We start from the raw sequence: 13,617 nt of genomic DNA on the forward strand, positions 1-13,617 counted from the left end.
ACTAGCCTAAAGTTTTCTAGAACTGATATGCCTATTTTAGCTAAATCGACAAATGAAATTGATTAGACTACTCTGCCAATGAAAAATATTTGTTCAAAATCATATACATGTAGACATTTGTAAGGCGTTCATGGTCCAAATTTTAATAATGAACTAAACAGACACTTAAACTAACATGTGATGCGTAACGTATGGAGACGTTTTTAAAGAGTTCATGGTACGATCTTTCATAATGAACTAAACAGACACTTAAACTAACATGTGATGTGTAACATATTGAGACGTTTTTAAGGCGTTCATGGTACGATCTTTCATAATGAACTAAACAGACACTTAAACTAACATGTGATGCGTAACTTATTGAGACGTTTTTAAGGCGTTCATGGTACGATCTTTCATAATGAACTAAACAGACACTTAACTAACATGTGATCTCTTATTGAACGTTTTTAAGGCGTTCATGGTACGATCTTTCATAATGAACTAAACAGACACTTAACTAACATGTGATGTAACTTATTGAGACATTTTTAAGGCGTTCATGGTACGATCTTTCATAATGAACTAAACAGACACTTAAACTAACATGTGATGCGTAACATATTGAGACGTTTTTAAGGCGTTCATGGTACGATCTTTCATAATGAACTAAACAGACACTTAACTAACATGTGATGCGTAACGTATGGAGACGTTTTTAAGGCGTTCATGGTACGACCTTTCATAATAAACTTACAAGCAAACTGACATGATGTGTCAGTGCCACGTTACACAACGTGAACACTACGTCTACATGACGTGTACGCATGAGGCTTAATTCTGGAACTTATCACCCCCCATAGTTTGGGATTCACTAACCTAATTTAGCAGGCCAGGTATTCGCCTTCTGCCTGTAGCTTCTCAGCACCCTGTTATTTTCTGCCATCTAGTGACAAAGTGGTGCATGAAGCATGGGCTTTTTTGCAATGAAGGATAGGACCTACAGGTCATCTCTAGATAGCAAACACCCAACACCCACAAATGAGCACACCGGAACCTAAAACTAATCGGTGAGTGGCAAATGACGGTCAGCGCCCCGTTTTATTGTTTTTTCTAAACATGTAAACATACAAGACTGTGACCTGGAAACAATAATACGCAAAGACTGTTAACCAATAATAAAAAATATATATAATAAAACACCAAAACATTAACATACTTCTTTGAATGTCATATGTTTGCAAATACTGGAATGCTTGACAACATCAATATATATTCTTAAATATATATTTCTATATAGAGATCTTCAATATTTTATATATTCATTCATATTTCCCCTTTAGGTCCTCTTTTCAATTGGTTCACATTCCTTACATGATCTTTACCCCTGGATCTTTTTGTGGCAATTTAGACCTGAAGATAGACATCCAAAGTCTAAGAAATGTAAAGGCAGTTTTTAAACAAGCGCACACACAATCTTTTAATATATATCCCCTGCTATATCCTCGAGGTAGGGAAATGCATCCAGCACTAGCCATTCCCTCTCACATTCCCTGATTAGATAGCGTGTATACAGATCAGGGTTCAAACACTATTTTAAATCTTTCAAATATTTTTTGGTGTTTGCTTCAACCTGCCTGGAGTGTCAGATGGGTGGGGTTTGCAGTTTTGTGACTATTCTATTGTTTTTATTGTCCCAGGCAAGCTCAATCAAGCCAAGATTAAGTACTCAAAATTATTTCAAATAGTATTTGAACTCAGGTCTGCACTTAAATTGGGATAAAGAGATACTGCATGTCCCTCTGGCCCTCTTTCAATCCTTCAGTCAATGGGAATCGAAACAACATGCGTTACAACGTCGCTTTGTTGTACTTTAAGGAGTAACCAACTGCAATTTCTAGACATTCCACCAGGGAACCAGCAGAGAGGAAATCTAGCTCCACCTCGATAAATTTGATGTAAATGGCCGAGCGTTCAGGGCCCATGGAGAGGCCCTCTTCCCTGGCTTGCTGCCCGGTGCCCCTGCAGTTCCCCTGGAGGAAACGTGTGACGGCCGAGGGCTGCCTGCGGCTGTAGTGCTTGCCTGAGCTCTGAAAGTGCTGGAACAGGCACTGCTGTAGGGTCCTCTCCTCCGCGATGCCCAGGTAGCAGTAGGTCACTTTGGCCCCAGTCTTCTCCCCCACTCTCCCTCCCGGGTCCACCACACTCTCGAACCCAGACCCACCAGAGCCCGACGATCCAGAGAGAGGCAAGCTCTGGTCAGAGTCTTGGTGCTGCAGCGGAGAGTCTGGGGCCTCATCCTCCCCTGTGTAGTCTGACTCCGCTGACACCTCCTCGTAACCGATGGCATAAAGGCCATAAGTTTTAGGGATTCCCCCGGGTAGGAGGTACTGGGAGGCCCCGTTGCTGCAGCCCGTCACCCTTGACTGTGCTATTGGGATCCAGTCTACCTCCATGTGCAGCTCCAGGCAGCGCGCCTCGCTAATGGTGATGTCCAGGAACTTATAATAAACGTTCTTCCAGTTCATCTTCTGCACTTTGGTCATGATGACACGGCCCTCTGCCTTCTCTGGATTGAAGTACTCGCGCAGCCGCTTACCCAGGGGCACCTGGGAGCTGATCTCGGCGTAGTGGTAGCAGACGTCCTCGTGCCAGCGTGTGTTGTAGCCCACACCAAAGATGGCCAGCTTGTTGGAGAGGTGCAATCTGGAGAAGTCGGTCCACGTTTGGAAGTGCTCCCACTTCACCTGTACCGACTCCAGGATGCGCACCACATTCTGCATCACTTCCTGTTTCCTGAGAGGGACAGAAATACATGAACAGTCAAGATTAGGTTGGAACCAGTGGAGGGTTGGTAATGAGAACAGATGATACATTTTTATGAAGACTGGACGTTGAATAATGCAGTGACAGTCTCTGTCAGTGATTAGTGTTTAATAACATCTTGGCAGTAAAAAGTATTTATTTTGACCTTGTATCCATGTTACATGTACTGTTATCAGGTGTCATTAATTAAATTAAAACACATACTGAACTTGCTCCGAGGGCTCAGGTCGAAGCTGCAGGACACTGGCATTCTTTGGCGGCTGTGTTTCCTCTGTAGAAATAAAGGAACAGTATTCGTTATCATCAAAATAACACATCAAACGCTACCCTGACAGGCATATATGCTCATTACTCCTACAGTATTCATTTTGACAGAGTGAAGGAAGAGCCTGAATACTAAAACAAATTTTATTTGTCACATGCGCCGAATACAACAGGTATTACAGTGAAATGCTTATTTACAAGCCCTTAACCAACAATGCAGGCAGTGCTTCCAAATGTTTCACACTCTCATAGCTACCCCTAATAAGAACTACTAGTCCCCTGGATAGTCTACCTACAACTTTAACAAGTCTGCTGACCACTTCCCTATGTCATCACCAGAATCATCATCATCATCACCACCACTCACCAGTTTCCATCTCTCCCTCCTGGAAGGCGGAGGCCAGCACCTGGTTGCACCAGTCTTCTTGGGAGAAGTCCTCCATGGTGCTGCCGTCAGACTCCATCTCCTGATACAGGCCACTACTGTTGATGAGGACGGGGGCACACGTCTGGGAGTCCCAGCCTCCCTGGCCAAACACCTTTTCCAGCTGCTCGATGGAGTAGCTACTTTTCCTCTTGCCGACGCCATGCTCCTTCACTCTGCTATAGCACCGGCGCAGCGTCTGCGGGTCATAATGGGTGTGTGAACCTCAGAGGAAGATCTTGAAGTTAGTGTTAGCTATTAGACTAGCTATAGGCCTATCCAATGCTACAAATACACAAGAGACGGCATAGTCACCCACAAAAGGACTGGGATCAAGATGAATGAATGGCTACATACATTTACAGAAATTATTTGCTTTGAAATGCATATAGCTGAGGATATTTTACTCTCTAAAATTGCACTAGATGCAAAATTCAGCACCCTTATGCAAACTTCCAGTTGGCTTTTCTGATAGCGATCTGGGTGCTTGTAGATATGTGGGTGTATTTACATACACAAGCGTTGCTTTCAACTGTATTGGGTTGCACAAAAACAGCCCATGGTAAGCCAGAAGTTCCATTTCAACTTATTGTGCCCATGGGCAGGACAGTTGCTCATTATGACGGGAAGAAACAGACAACAAATATCTAAAGGATAGTATTAAATATACAACAGGCAGGCCTAATCCTGGATGCTGATTGGATTAAACCACGTTCTGCCTGGTGTCTATTCCACAAGGCTATGATGTTGAAATGCCTATTTACTGTTCCATCTCACTGCGCAATCCAACAACATCGACTGGTTATCATCTAGTTGTTCTCTCAAGAGGAGGCTTCTTACTGTGACTAACGCCTGTAACATGACCCAGGTAATCACTCAGCCAACTAGAGTGTAAACCAATAGTGATGGATCTGTGACATCCACTTGTATTGATCATATCTTCACCAATGCTTGCAGAGCTTTGCTCCAAAGCAATATCAGTTCCCATTGGCTGTCGTGACAATAAAATTATGGCAATAATAAGGAAAGCCAAAGTACCAAAGGCAGGGCCTAAAGTTATTTATGAGATCATAGAAAATGTTCTCTCAGGACTCTTTTGTTGAAGATGTAAAATATTTATTTTGGTCTGGTGTATCTGGTGCCAACTGTTGACAAACATTCACCCGTTAAGAACTGTTTGAGCCCCCACAACTAAACAAAAAACAGAAATTATTTTACCAAAACAAGATAAATGACAGACTTTGGAGCACCTCTTATATGGAAGGGGACCTGCGTGGTTCTGGTACCGGTTCCGACCAACATTTTCGCTTATAAATCGGGCTGTGGACACTGTAGATCGAAATGGCTTACATTGAGCGATAGCCATGGTTCCAAAGGACACAGTAGTATTTTGAGCCTATGTGACATAGGATCTGAAACCACTTGAAGATGGGATATCCCTCCTACAATTTAGTTCGCTCTTCAACTATCCATCAACTCCTGGCTGAACCCTACATCACAGCCACTGACCAAGCAATGCAATTCAGAGATTGATTTATAGCCATCAATCAAAAATAATTAATAGTTTGTCATTGATGGACAAATTAATGAGGTGAAAGGCAAGTTGCTAAAGAGTTCAGGAAGCCAAGCTAAGGCTCAGACGTTCACAGCGATTGGGGAAGACATTTTGATCAAGAGACCTTTAGAAAATAAGTACTTTTTCCTCTAACACTAAACATACAAATATGTATTTAACAGTTAATAGGAAGGTGAAATCTTCATTTTATAATTTCATTATGCTATATTTAGAAAGTAATGTCAAGCCTTAATTCAGTTTATTCAACAAATAAATTACATCATGAAATCTATATTTTTTTTAATGATATTTGTACTGTGTACTTGAGCTTTGTCCTCACGTGACTACCTCAGCAATTTACAGTGCATTTGGAAAGTATTCAGAACCCTTGACTTTTTCCACATTTTGTTACATTACAGCCTTATTCTAAAATTGACAATTGTTTTTTCCTCATCAATCTACACACGAAAAAGAAAGCTTGGCACACCTGTATTTAGAGAGTTTCTACCATTCTTCTCTGCATATCCTCTCAAGCTCTCAAGTTGGATGGGGAGTGTCATTGCACAGCTATTTTCAGGTCTCTCCAATGATGTTCCATCGGGCTCAAGTCCGGGCTCTGGATGGGCCAGTCAAGGACATCCAGAGACTTTTATTTATTTAAATATTTTTTTACCTTTATTTTTACAAATTCTTATTTTCAATGATGGCCTATGAATAGTGGGTTAACTGCCTTGTTCAGGGGGCAGAACGACAGATTTTCATCTTGTCAGCTCGGGGGATTCAATCTTGCAACCTTACAGTTAACTAGTCCAACGCAAGAACGACCTGCCTCTCTCTCGTTGCACTCCACAAGGAGACTGCCTGTTACGCGAATGCAGTAAGCCAAGGTAAGTTGCTAGATAGCATTAAACTTATCTTAATAAAAAACAATCAATCATAATCACTAGTTATCTACACATGATTGATGATATTATTAGATATTATCTAGCCTGTTCTGCATTGCATATAATCTGACTGAGCATCTAAGTATCTGACTGAGCGGTGGTAGGCAGAAGCAGGCGTGTAAACATTCATTCAAACAGTACTTTCGTGTGTTTTGCCAGCAGCTCTTCGTTGTGCGTCAAGCATTGCGCTGTTTATGACTTCAAGCCTATCAACTCCCGTTATGAGGCTGGTGTAACCGAAGTGAAATGGCTAGCTAGTTAGCGCGCGCTAACTTCGAGGGTGGCTGTTGTCGTTGTGTTCCTGGTTCGAGCCCAGGGAGGAGCGAGGAGAGGGACAGAAGCTATACTGTTACACTGGCAATACTAAAGTGCCTATAAGAACATCCAATAGTCAAAGGTTAATGAAATACAAATGGTATGAAAAATCATAATCGGTCGACCTCTAGAAGGGATGGTGCTAGGTTTCCTCCAGATGTGAAACTTGGCATTCAGGCCAAATAGTTTAATCTTGGTTTCCTCAGACCAAAGAATCTTGTTTCTCATGGTCTGAGTCCTTTAGGTGCCTTTTGGCAAACTCCATGTGCCTTTTACTGAGGAGTGGCTTCCGTCTAGCCACTCTACCATAAAGGCCAGATTGGTGGAGTGCTGCAGAGATGGTTGTCCATCTCAACAGAGGAACTGGAGCTCTGCCAGTGACCATCAAGGAACTTCTCCTCCGATTGCTCAGTTTGGAAGGGCGGCCAACTTCAGGAAGAGTCTTGGTGGTTCCAAACATCATTTAAGAATGATGGAGACCATTGTGTTCTTGGGTACCTTCAATTCTGCAGAAATGTTTTGGTAGCCTTCCCCAGATCTCTACCTCGACACAATCCTGTCTCGGAGCACCATAGACAATTACTTCGACCTCATGGCTTGGTTTTTGCTCTGACAACTATGGGACATTTTATATAGACAGTTGTGTGCCTTTCCAAATCATGTTCAACAAGTTGCATTTATCCACAAGCTGTAGAAACATCAAGGATTTTCAATGGAAACAGGATTCACCTCAGTTAAATTTTGAGTCTCATGTAAATAAGTTAGGATGGATTATTGTAAGATGGCGCCGGAGAAGAAGGCAGACGTTTTACATGCCCCCCAGCCGATTGTGTTTTTTTTCCCGTTAAACTTATTTTGTACATAATGTTGCTGCTACTGTCTCTTATTACTGAAAATAACTTGTAGACATCAGGACTGCGATTACTCACTACGGACTAACAAAATCCTTTTTTTCCTTTCACGACTCTGACGAGCCCAACGCGAAGGATATACTGCTAGTCAAACGGCTATTTACAGTGCCCCCCCCCGCCGTCTTTACACCACTGCTACTCTGTTGTCATCTATGCAGTCACTTTAATAACTCCACCTACATGTACATACTACCTCAACTAACTGGTGCCCCCGCACATTGACTCTGTATCTGTACCCCCCCCCTGTAAATAGTCTCGCTATTGTTATATTACTGCTGCTCTTTAATTTCTTGTATCTCTTATTCTTATCCATATTTTTTTGAAGCTGCATTGTTGGTTAGCATTCCACTGTACACCTGTTGTATTCGGTGCATATGACTAATACAATTAGATTTGATATCAGTTGTTTTGCAAAAAATGCTACAAACCTGTTTTCGCTTTGTCATTATGGGGTATTGTGTGTAGAGTGATTAATTGTTTTCATTTAATACATTTTAGAATAAGCCTAATGTAAAAAAATAAATACAATTATGTGAAGAGGTCTGAATACTTTCCGAATGCACTGTACATCCACCACCAGACATGCCACTATTGGTTTCTTCACTGTACCCAAACCAAAAATAGATTTAATGCATTGCTCATTTATATACATGACATCGTGGAATGCTCTGCCACCAGAGGTTACTGGTGGCAAAAAGCAAGTTTAGCTTTAAAAACAGAATGTTTTATTTAATCAAAGTGCCTCTCCTCTTTCTAAAGATTAATTTAACTGTACTGTATATAAGAATATGTACCAGTCAAGTTTGGGTTTTTCTGTATTTGTACTATTTTCTATGTTGTAGAATAATAGTGAAGACATTGAAACTATGAAATAACACATATGGAATCATGTAGTAACCAAAAAATTGTTAAACAAATCAAAATAGATTTCATATTTTAGATTATTCAAAGTAGCCACCCTTTGCCTTAATGACCGCTTTGCATACGCTTGGCATTCACTCAACCACCTTCACCTACAATGCTTTTCCAACAGTCTTGAAGGAGTTCCCACATATGCAGAGCACTTGTTCGCTGCTTTTCCTTCACTCTGCGGTCCAACTCATCCCAAACCATCTCAATTAGGTTGAGGTCGGGTGATTGTGGAGGTCAGGTCATCTGATGCAGCACTCCATCACTCTCCTTATTGGTCAAATAGCCCTTACACAGCCTAGAGGTGTGTTGGGTCATTGTCATGTTGAAAAACAAAAGCGCAAACCAGATGGGATGGTGTATCACTGCAAAATGCTGTGGTAGCCATGTTGTTTTAGTGTGCCTTGAATTCTAAATAAATCACTGACAGTGTCACCAGCAAAGCACCCCCACACCTTCTCTATGCTTCACATGGGAACCACACATGCAAAGATCCATTCAACTACTCTGCGTCTAAGAAAGACACAGTGATTGGAACCAGAAATCTCAAATTTGGACTCATCAGACCAAAGAACAGATTTCCACCGATCTAATGTCCATTGCTTGTGTTTCATTGGCTCAAACATGTCTCTTCTTCTTATTGGTGTCCTTTTGTAATGGTTTCTTTGCAGCAATTCGATCATGAAAGCCTGATTTCATGCAGTCTCCCCTGAACAGTTGATGTTGAGATGTGTCTGTTACTTGAACTCTGATACATTTGTTTGGGCTGCAATTTCTGAGGCCGGTAACTCTAATGAATGTATCCTCTGCCGCAGAGGTAACTCTGTGTCTTCCTTTTCTGTGGTGGTTCTCATGAGAGCTAGTTTCATCATAGCGCTTGATGGTTTTTGCGACTGCACTTGAAGAAACTTTCAAAGTTCTTAATTTTCTGGATTGACTGACCTTCATGTCTTAAAGTAATGATGGACTGTGTTTTCTCTTTGCTTATTTGAGCTGTTCTTACCATAATATGGAGTTTTACCAAATAGTATACCACCCCTACATTGTCACAACAACTAATTGGCTCAAACATATTAAAGGAAAAAAATTCCACAAATTATCTTTTGACAAGGCAAACCTGGTAATTGAAATGCATTCCAGGTGACTACCTCATGAAGCTGGTTGAGAGAATGCCAAGAGTGTGCAAAGCTGTCGTCAAGGCAAAGGATGGCTACTTTGAAGAATTTGTTTAACACTTTTGGTTACTACATGATTCCATGTGTTATTTCATTGTTTTGATGTCTTCACTAATATTCTACAATGTAGTAAGAATAGTAAAAATAAAGAAAAACCCTGGAAAGAGTAGGTGTGTCCAAACTTTTAACTGGTACTGTATATATGAAGTGTGTAAATAGTATTTTTGGTGTCTCTTGGTGTCTTTTCTATATATAACTCTTATTTTTATTACGCAGTGATCACGAGAAAATGATCTTACGATCTTGACAAAACAACTTTATGTAGTGATCATGAGATAAATAAGTTGTGATTGACATAACAAGGGAATACTTTTTTAATTCATATGTCCTCTCTGGACCTCCGTAGGGTTGCGTCCATAGATATGAAACAAAAAGACTAAAATGAATGACCAGCCAGCATCAATAGAAACCCAAGATTTGTGTCGGGACTAAATCTCGTGGAAGGATGAAATAGTATGTATAAATTCATTAAAATAAAAAGTTTATGAAAATATGTCAATCATTATTTGAACATGTGTGTATATATATGAAAGTGATAATGCCCTCGAAGCTGGTGTTTCGACTTCGTCTCCGGATAACACCCGTGCCAATATATCCTCCAAACACCGGCTTCGAGGGCATTATCACTGAAACAGACTTTCCAAACGTGGGTCTGTTGTAGAGGTCTTCACAGGTCCACCCAATCCTGAATACCCGAGGCTCGACCCGGGTCCAAATCAAATCAAATCAATCAAATCAAAATGTATTTATATAGCCCTTCGTACATCAGCTGATATCTCAAAGTGCTGTACAGAAACCCAGCCTCAAACCCCAAACAGCAAGCAATGCAGGTGTAGAAGCACGGTGGCTAGGAAAAACTCCCTAGAAAGGCCAAAACCTAGGAAGAAACCTAGAGAGGAACCAGACTATGTGGGGTGGCCAGTCCTCTTCTGGCTGTGCCGGGTGGAGATTATAACAGAACATGGCCAAGATGTTCAAATGTTCATAAATGACCATCATGGTCGAATAATAATAATACGGCAGAACAGTTGAAACTGGAGCAGCAGCACGGTCAGGTGGACTGGGGACAGCAAGGAGTCATGTCAGGTCGTCCAAAATTCTAACTTTTCCCTTGGGCCCAAGTCTGATAGATCCGAGTGGACCCAACCGTATCTCTGCATAGCCTATAGCATATTTCTTTTATGCTAATAAGGTGAATTTATTGACTGATTTAAGGACTAGCCAACATATTCTTTAACCAGAAGAGCAAGTTCGCTGATAAAAAAAAAAGTTGCCACTTGGGTCGAACCCGTTAGGGTATGGGTCGAGTCTTGGTCTGGTTGTCGTAGGGTTCATTCGGGTTCAGGGCTGATTGTTCTTGGGTCTGTTTAGGTTGGTGTTTCCACTCACTACAAAGCAATGAGAAGAAACCCAATGGCCGGCAGTGGGAGAAGATGGAGCAAGATTGACATTCTGCTAATTTTCTCATTGATGAACCATTTGTCCTCCATAGTTTTCTGTGTCCAAAACTAAAATCTGTAACTAAAGGAGTAGACTGGGTTTTGTAGAATTTACCCTTTGCCAAAGTTTCTCCAAAAAATGTTGTTGTTTAGAAGTAGTGCATATTTCCGTTAGTTCACTAAAGGAAATATGCAAATAAATAAATGCTAGAATGTGCCAATAGGACCTCCCTAGCTCGTGCTTGGCTCTGCCCACTATGATTAATTTTCTCCCCCTGGAAACGACAGGCTCTGGTCTATCTTGGGTTAGTTATAAAAATCGTTGCCTCTAGTCTGTTGCAGGCACACTTCCTGTCTGCTTACCTGATGTCAAAACAAAAGTCCTGCACTGTCTACAACAGACCCACGTTTGGAAAGTCTGTTTTATAATAAGATATATTACATATTTACATTACATATTCGCCCGTCACAAGGAACAACCATCCTGCCCACAACACAGGCACAGTAAGGCTTCCCACGGACTGTTGTAGTGCAACCCAATACAACTGAAAGTGACGTACTAGCTTAACAATTTACTGAATGTTTTAAAACGTACCTACGGGTTGAATCGTTACATTAGCAAGCTACATTTTAGTAGCTAGCTTGCTAGCTAACGTTAGTTAGTCAATGGGCATAAGCTAGGAAGCTACTGTAACACTGACAACATCCCTGGTTAACATTACATGATTTAACATAACACGCAGTTACTGCCTAATAAGAGTTGCAAGCATCTGACAGATGACTACCTATGTGATAGATGAACATGCTTACTCTGTCCCCCATTACCTTCATCCTCTCCCTGCATTGGGATGGGGTCCTTTCGTAGCCGAGCTCTGCTAGGGCTCGTGAGACCCGCTCGTACATTGCGGGACCAGGGGCCTTTCCAGAAAAAACGGTGCCTGCAACCTCCAATTGCTGCATTCGTGCCTCCGTCAGTCTTTCATTGCCCCACACCGCAATAAGGGCGTTTGTTTCGGATGGGGTCCACGACATCCCTCGGCAAGCTGTGAAGCTATTTGAGGCAAAGGCCGATCCACTTCGGCCTGCGCTCCCAGAAATCGTCATACCTACGTTGAGAGGCGAGAATCGATTAGGTGTGGATGGATTGGAATGATATTGGTTGCTGTCACTCAAATCCTCTGATTCTGGTGATGGAACTTCTGTTTTCGGCATCTTTAACGGCGTCGATATCTCGGGAGAATGATTAGAGGTACAGGGCGCCGCCATCTTTCTTCTGTTGCTAAGGGGAGGGTAGCCTAACGTAGCAGGCGTCAAAAGGGAAGGGGATGTGATATACATCTTCTGTATGTATGGGGGGTGATATGTGCCAGAATTAAGCTTAGGCAACCGTACCTCCTTGTGACTGTCGCTTACCATTGAACGTCTGACTGACAGGACATGATACCAATGCCTTGCTAATGTCTGCGTGACGCCTGCTTGTTAATCAAATCAAATTTTATTTGTCACATACACATGGTTAGCAGATGTTAATGCGAGTGTAGTGAAATGCTTGTGCTTCTAGTTCCGACAATGCAGTAATAACCAACGAGTAATCTAACTAACAATTCCAAAACTACTACCTTATACACACAAGTGTAAAGGGATAAAGAATATGTACATAAAGATATATGAATGAGTGATGGTACAGAGCGGCATAGGCAAGATGCAGTAGATGGTATCGAGTACAGTATATACATATGAGATGAGTATGTAAACAAAGTGGCATAGTTTAAAGTGGCTAGTGATACATGTATTACATAAAGATTCAGTAGATGATATAGAGTACAGTATATACATATGAGATGAATAATGTAGGGTATGTAAACATTATATTAAGTAGCATTGTTTAAAGTGGCTAGTGATATATTTTACATCCTTTCCCATCAATTCCCATTATTAAAGTGGCTGGAGTTGAGTCAGTGTGTTGGCAGCAGCCACTCAATGTTAGTGGTTGCTGTTTAACAGTCTGATGGCCTTGAGATAGAAGCTGTTTTTCAGTCTCTCGGTCCCAGCTTTGATGCACCTGTACTGACCTCGCCTTCTGGATGATAGCGGGGTGAACAGGCAGTGGCTCGGGTGGTTGTTGTCCTTGATGATCTTTATGGCCTTCCTGTGACATCGGGTGGTGTAGGTGTCCTGGAGGGCAGGTAGTTTGCCCCCGGTGATGCGTTGTGCAGACCTCACTACCCTCTGGAGAGCCTTACAGTTGTGGGCGGAGCAGTTGCCGTACCAGGCGGTGATACAGCCTGACAGGATGCTCTCGATTGTGCATCTGTAGAAGTTTGTGAGTGCTTTTGGTGACAAGCCAAATTTCTTCTTTTCAACCTCCTGAGGTTGACCCGATGTGGGTGGACCAATTCAGTTTGTCTGTGATGTGTATGCCGAGGAACGTAAAACTTACTACCCTCTCCACTACTGTTCCATCAATGTGGATAGGGGGGTGTTCCCTCTGCTGTTTCCTGAAGTCCACAATCATCTCCTTAGTTTTGTTGACGTTGAGTGTGAAAGTCATATGATGCATAGTTTATTTTTATATTAATTAAATCTCAACCATAAATGTTGGAAACTTACCATTTTTTGTGGAAGCCGACATTCCGAAGTAGCCACCTTGAGCTATAGTGTAGCATACGGCTTGTGTATTTTCTGTTATCGCTAATTGCCTAGAAAGGATTACCTTATCTTTCTGTATACAGATCTAAATGTTGTTAGCTAATCACAGACTGTTGTTGTTACTAGTTCTCAGCAGCCTACATCAGACAACCAATAAGAGTTTTCTC

The 13,617-nt window shown here is 41.7% G+C and overlaps 1 protein-coding gene across 2 annotated transcripts; it reads right to left on the bottom strand.

The window, feature by feature from the left end:
- Nucleotides 1–519: 519 nt before the first annotated feature.
- On the bottom strand, nt 520–12,076 carry LOC135550812 (myb/SANT-like DNA-binding domain-containing protein 2). 2 transcript variants are annotated; one of them, XM_064981940.1, is made up of 4 exons: nt 11,627–12,076; nt 3,437–3,692; nt 3,010–3,076; nt 520–2,775 (listed from the first exon to the last, which is right to left on the bottom strand). In XM_064981940.1, the coding sequence occupies exons 1-4, from the start codon at nt 12,065–12,067 to the stop codon at nt 1,830–1,832; spliced, it is 1,710 nt and encodes a 569-aa protein (XP_064838012.1). In that variant the 5' UTR covers nt 12,068–12,076; the 3' UTR covers nt 520–1,829. The 2 variants fall into 2 exon arrangements, with proteins under 2 accessions (XP_064838012.1, XP_064838011.1); XM_064981939.1 differs by having other exon boundaries at nt 11,612–12,076.
- Nucleotides 12,077–13,617: the final 1,541 nt, after the last annotated feature.

The sequence above is a fragment of the Oncorhynchus masou genome, chromosome 12 (assembly GCF_036934945.1).
Source record: "Oncorhynchus masou masou isolate Uvic2021 chromosome 12, UVic_Omas_1.1, whole genome shotgun sequence".
NCBI classification, from domain to species: Eukaryota; Metazoa; Chordata; class Actinopteri; order Salmoniformes; family Salmonidae; genus Oncorhynchus; species Oncorhynchus masou.

Bases quoted from the DNA above. Each gene is read 5' to 3' on its own strand.
- LOC135550812 (XM_064981939.1), bottom strand. From the start codon at position 12,067: ATGGCGGCGCCCTGTACCTCTAATCATTCTCCCGAGATATCGACGCCG. The intron at 3,693-11,611 runs GTAAGCATGTTC...TATGACCCGCAG, and splicing joins TGAAGGTAATGGGGGACAGA to ACGCTGCGCCGGTGCTATAG. The intron at 2,776-3,009 runs GTATGTGTTTTA...TGTCCCTCTCAG, and splicing joins GAGCCCTCGGAGCAAGTTCA to GAAACAGGAAGTGATGCAGA.